General features: G+C 49.2%; 1 protein-coding gene across 1 annotated transcript in view; it reads right to left on the bottom strand.

Annotated features, from left to right (window-relative positions):
- The window catches only part of PHGDH (phosphoglycerate dehydrogenase), a 36,030-nt gene extending 30,506 nt beyond the window's left edge, over positions 1–5,524 (bottom strand). The window contains exon 1 of the mRNA XM_019655804.1: positions 5,227–5,524. Within this exon, the coding sequence (XP_019511349.1) occupies positions 5,227–5,451 (225 nt within the window). The 5' untranslated portion in view covers positions 5,452–5,524. The remainder of the gene's footprint in view (positions 1–5,226) is intronic.
- Between the last annotated feature and the right edge of the window lie 320 nt (positions 5,525–5,844).

Below are 5,844 nucleotides of genomic sequence, written 5' to 3'. Positions count from 1 at the left end.
AAGTTGGGAGGGAGCCAGGAGAAAAATGTTCAGAAACTGGCAAATCCATCAACACAACCAAAAAGGAACTAGACAAACAGACCCATGTATGTATGGGAATTTATAAAATAATAAAGGTAGAATTCAAATTGATGGGGAAAAGGAAGATCTATGCAGTAAATGATATTAGGAAAACTTAGAAAAAGATATTGAACTCCTGCCTCGCTACAGGTTTTTAAAGATCCAGATGAATTAAAGATTTGTTTATATACATTTAAATTTAAATAATTTTAAATTTCATAAATTAAATATTTTTTTTAATTAGAAGAAACTGTAAGGGGATATTTTCATGATCTTGGGATGGGAAAGTTTCATGAGCAAGGTACAAATCTCAGAAACCAAAAGAAAATACTAACAAAGTTGATTACATTTGAAATTTAAAGTTCTGTATGGAAAAGATGCCATAAACAGAGTTAAAGGCAAGTGACGGGCTTGATTTGGGAGAAATTCCTTGCAAATATAACAACAAGATTCATCATCAAAATGTTCAAGACTTCCTACAAATCAATTTTTTAAATGATAAAGAACACAATAATATACACACACACACACACACACGTGTGTGTGTGTGTGTGCAAAGATATAAGTAGACAATTCACAGAAGAACTAACAAAGTGACCAGTAATTTATAAAAACACTACACATCAAAGAAATGTGAATTTTAAAATGCGGTCTTTTCGGGTATCATACCAGCAAAATAAAAACTGATAATACTCAGTGCTGGTGACCACGCAGGGAAATCAGAGTGTAAATGGCACAACCTTTTTGCAGGGCCATTTGGCTTCATGTGAGCACATTTTTAAGGCATATTCCTTTACCACCAGCAATGGCACCTTAGGTTCTGGTAACATGGTGAGGAAATGAAACCTCTTTTGAAGTGGTCAGCCCTGGACCAAGGATCAAAGTTCAACTGACTCAAAAAGCACAGGGACCACCCAACCAGTCATAATCTTATCACCTTGTCTCTCTCCTATCAAGTTCTGGGCCCACATCTCAGGCACAGTCTTGCCCCCTACACTCTGCCCCATCACTCCCTTGGACCCCAGGGGTCCGGCCTGCTTGAATATTCTCTCCAAAGAGGCCACCACATTCCCCAAACCTTGGGGATCTGTTTCCCACAGAACAGAGTGGCTGTGGGGGAGAACGTGGGCTGCTCCCCAGCAATCTACCCCATACTTGCAGGTCCAGAGGACAAGCTCAGAAAGAGCCTTAGTTTTTCTTGAGGGGAAGTAACACCCTCAGGGAGATTTACCCTGCAGCCTCTCTTTACTTTCCCCTCAAGGATGGCATCCCTCAAGCCAGCTTTCTTTGAAGCTGGACGTCTGAAGGGTCTCCAGTCAGACCAGTATGGATGTGCATTCATCCAGAGCTTGCCTGTCCCAAGAGGACACTCTGCCTTTGGAGATCTCCCTCCCAGCAGACCCTCATCCCACTGCATGTGGCCTGAGTTCACTTAGCTGCCTTCCAAGGCCTCTTACACCTTCCACTGTTCCTGCTTCGTTTAATTGCACCGTCAACTGACTCATTCAAAAAGCCCTCATTTAACAGATGTTATCTGCCGCTGATCCCTCAAAGCCCACCATCTCCTCCTCAGGCCACCTGCTATCCCTTCAAAATTTGGCTCCATGCGTGCCTGCTCCTCTCTACTTATGTAAACTACAGCTCTCTGCAAATCCACCAACATCCTCTGTGCAGTTCTCTGGGATTCTCACTTTTTTCTCCAGCACCCCCAGGTCCTCGATGGCACTCCCAGGGCAGATGGGCCTCTCTGGACACTGCACCCACTCTGCTGTCAACTGCTCTCTGATTGTGTATCAGTGTGTGGGAGCAGGCTGAACTGGCACTCCCTCCTCCTTGTCCTGTCCCTCAGCTGGAAAACAGCAGGCCACTGTTCTGCTGGCTTTATGGCTGTTCCTATGCTAACTCAGCGATGGAAATGCATTCACGTTCCTCAAGTTCACACATGCTTCCTTTCCCAAGCAGGACAGGCTTGGCCTTGGGTGTGATTCTAGCGTTGCTCGTGCCTCTGACTTAAATCATGGAGGAAGTCAAAGACACTTTCCAGCTATAGAAGGTGCAAGTAAGCGCTGTTTTACATGCAACGTGTGATCCTGTTTAAGTAGGTGGTTATTTCACTTTTGCAAATTAATCCTAGTATACAGACTGGAAGCTGCTATTTTAATAGGACCTTTCAAAAGATGGACTCTGGCATGGAAATTGATTCCTTTCTTTATCTTTCTTAAAATTCTGAGATCAAGATGTAAATGTGCTTCAAGAAGTGAAATGTATTATCAGCATGTGGTCTAGTGGATTCTGACCAGCTGTGCTATTTAATGAAACAGAAGAACATACATTAAAACCTTGTATTGTGAGTAACTTGGTTTGAGAGTGTTCTGCAAGACGAGCAAACATTTCTAATACATTTTAACTGGGTAAATGAGCGATGTCTTGCAATACAAGTAGTTTGTTTCCAGAACGAATTATGCTCACAAACCAAGGTATTACTGTATGTGAATGCATCACATATCCTAAGGACATTATGTCATATAACTTTAGTGTGTGTTCACATATGTATACGGATACTGAGTTATGATGTAAAATGAATTTCTGATTGTGGCACATGGCTAAAGTTTAACAGCCATGGACCAGTGGTAAGATTTAAATGTTCCTGCACATTAGATTTAAGATGTGACACCTGCTGATAGAAGAGGGGGTACACAGTCTGAGTTTTGTGAGTTCCAAACAAGATGCTTTATTATTCCAAGCTGATGTTTTCCAAACGTTTGAACAAAGACCCCGTGAGAAACGCATGATTAAATTGTGATTTTTAAACTCACATACCCCCCACACGCGCACACACCCCACAACTACACACATATATGAAACAAATTTCATGACACAATACTTCGCCTTACTATGTGCTCTCTGATATTTCTTGTTTTTTTTTTTTAAATGCTAATCATGACCCATTAAACTGATTTCATTACCCAGTCAGAAATGGGCTAGCTGTGACTTGCTTCAAGCCTGAAAAGGGCCGTTCTGGGGAGTGAGAGAAAGCAAACTGTGCCTGCCCAGAATACCAAGCAGTAGGAATGGAGGCCCGGCCTGGTTCAGTACTAAAATGATTGCAATGGGGGCGGGCCGGGACAGTAACCCTGACGCCTCTCCACGCAGCATAAAAAGGCCCAGTGCGGAAATGAGGACCCTGCAGTGGGCGGCCAAGGCGAACTAACCGGAACTCTGAAGCGAGTGCTTTTACAAACACGACAAGGCTGGGCGCTCCCCAATAGCTCAACGATGCCTGGCAGTCGGGAGCCAAGAAACGCCCCTCCTCTCCTTACAGTTCTCAGCGCCATTAAAGGGGCCTCCAAGTTTCAGCTCCAACCTCCCAGCACCCACCCAGCCGACTTCCCAACTTCAACGACCCCCTCCAGGATGGGTAAGGCCTCCCATTGTTCACAATTCCGCACTTACCCCCTTCCTGGCCCCGCCCCCGCCTCCTCCTAGGGGTATAGGATTTCTAATTTCCATAAGAACGCTGCACCGGAAGGCTACCCTTCCCAACCTGGTGTTCCGGTAAAGATGAGGGTCAGGAGCTGGGCTGAAGGCCACTCCACTGCCTTTTGACCACAGCCCAAACCAAGGCCACTGAGGCCATCCATACAAAAGAGGAGGTGACTGATGAGGCGCCTGCCTCCCTTCTGTCTACAGTGCTCCTAGGATCAGGTACTGAGCCCTTAACCCCCACTTCGACCAGGCTGATCACCCCCCTTCTCTCCACTTTTGCAGCAGCCCAGCAGAGCAGGCAGAGGCTAGGCTGCTAGATGGTCTCATTTAGCACTCGGGAACTGTGTCATCTGGTCACTAGTCTCAATCGCCGTTTGGCCAGGCTCCCGAACTAGCCTACACGTGTCTTGAAGGCAGGGACCGGTCCGAAACTTCTCTGAGTGCAGGACAAAACTAGATACCGGGATAAGGCATAAGGGAGAAGGGGTGAGGCTGGGGGTGGGGGAGGAGGGTCCATGGAGAAACACAGCAGCGGATATCAGATACCAAGGCAGACAAGGACCATGCGGTCGGTTGCGGCACAACGAAAGTAACAGCTGCCTCTGTTTTTTGATTAAAGGGCCCTCGGAGGAGGGGTGGAGGAGGTGGATTCGCGCTGAGGCTGGTTGAGGTTGGTAAGAAAGCTACACTGTGGGGTGTAGGAGTTGGGGACTGGGATAGAGACATCGGGGTGCTGGGTGCAGTCTAGAAGTGCAGGTGCTGAAGAGTTCACAAAATAAATGACACAGACCGGTCGAGGCCACCAAACAGCGCAGGACCCTTACAAACAAGGTAGAGAACGATTTCAAGTAGATTGCGCTAATTCTATATCACAACTAACCAAGATATATTCCTGAGAAAGGTTTGCTAAGAAATCAATTACCTGGGGCGCCTGGGATCGGATTCTAGTCCACTCTGGTCATTCCTGACCAGCTATGAGGCCAAAGGTAAGGCCATCAGCGGGGGCCGCGGGCGAAGGCTAAGTCTGGGCCCCAGCGGCGGCGGCCTCGTGGGCGGCCCCAGGATCTCGGGCGCCCCCCGCCCGCTCCCCTTTCCTCTGAGCTCCCAGGAGGCCGAGGGGCGGTGAAAACTCGCAGCAGTCTTGCATCAGACGAAAGGCGGGTGGATCTGCTGCCTACCCTGCAGCTTCTCCAGCAGCCACGAGACAGGCTGGGGCTGTGCCAGCGCCCCCCAGGGAAGGCAAGACTCTGCCGTTCCAGCCGGAGCTTGGTCCGGGGAGGATCGCGGGTCCCTGGCTCCCCATAGGGAACCCACTTTGGCGCCCCTTCCCCGGTGCCCCGTGCAGCGCTGCCAGGGCCGCTGCGCGCGAAAGCTCTGGGGAGCCGCGCTGGCATCCCGCGGACAGCCTACAGGACCCGGTGGGGCAGCCTGCACATGGCACTGCTCGCGGGTGGCAAGTCAACGTGAAACGTGCGGTTGGAAACTGCACGGAAAGTTTGCAGCTCGCCGCCGTTTGTTCCTCCCTCCTTCTCCCCCCTCCCCTCCAGCCCCAAATCTGGAGGCCCCAGTACCGACTAATACCAGGGACGGGGGTGGGGGTGGGGCGCGCCAGCCCCGGCGCGGCCAGCCTGTTTCCGCGGAGGATGCCATAAGCGCGTGTCTGTCTCCCGCTGGCCTTACCTGCAGCTCGACTATCAGCTCCTCTTTGGTCAGGTTCTGCTTCTCCACCACCTGCAGCCCTCCATCTTGCAGGATCTTCCGGCAGCAAGGGTCCAGGCTATCACTGATGAGCACTTTCCGTAGATTTGCAAAGGCCATTGCTGGAGCCAGCCTCGGAATGGGCCGCTCTTCCTGGGCAGAAATACCTAAGCTGAGAAAAGCAGCTGTTCCGGCGGCCGAGCTCATGTAACTGGGCAGGATTCGCGATCTCCCGCTCCCCCTATATTTCCCCCTCTTGTTCCTACCGTCTCCTTTTGATTGGACAGAAATGCTCCAACTCTCGGTGACTCCGCCTCCTCCTCGCGGTTCAGAGCCTTGAGTTCCCCGCCCACTTTATTATTCTCCAGCAATGAATTTCTCAGTCTTAGCCAAAACCCTTCCCTACCCCTGGTGAGCTCAGAGAAGCACAATTTACGCTGACTAGCTGATTTCTATCTGAAATACATTTTAAAAGATTTGTTCTCACGCGTGAGAGAAATATTTCATCTTTACTTCTTTTCTCCTAAGGACTCATTTTTTAATTCCTGAACAAGCCTTTACAGAACACACCCATTATGTACAAAGCACTGGGCTGGATGC

This window comes from Hipposideros armiger, unplaced genomic scaffold (assembly GCF_001890085.2).
Source record: "Hipposideros armiger isolate ML-2016 unplaced genomic scaffold, ASM189008v1 scaffold_247, whole genome shotgun sequence".
Classification (NCBI taxonomy): domain Eukaryota; kingdom Metazoa; phylum Chordata; class Mammalia; order Chiroptera; family Hipposideridae; genus Hipposideros; species Hipposideros armiger.
This window is presented reverse-complemented; position numbering and strand designations above follow the sequence as displayed.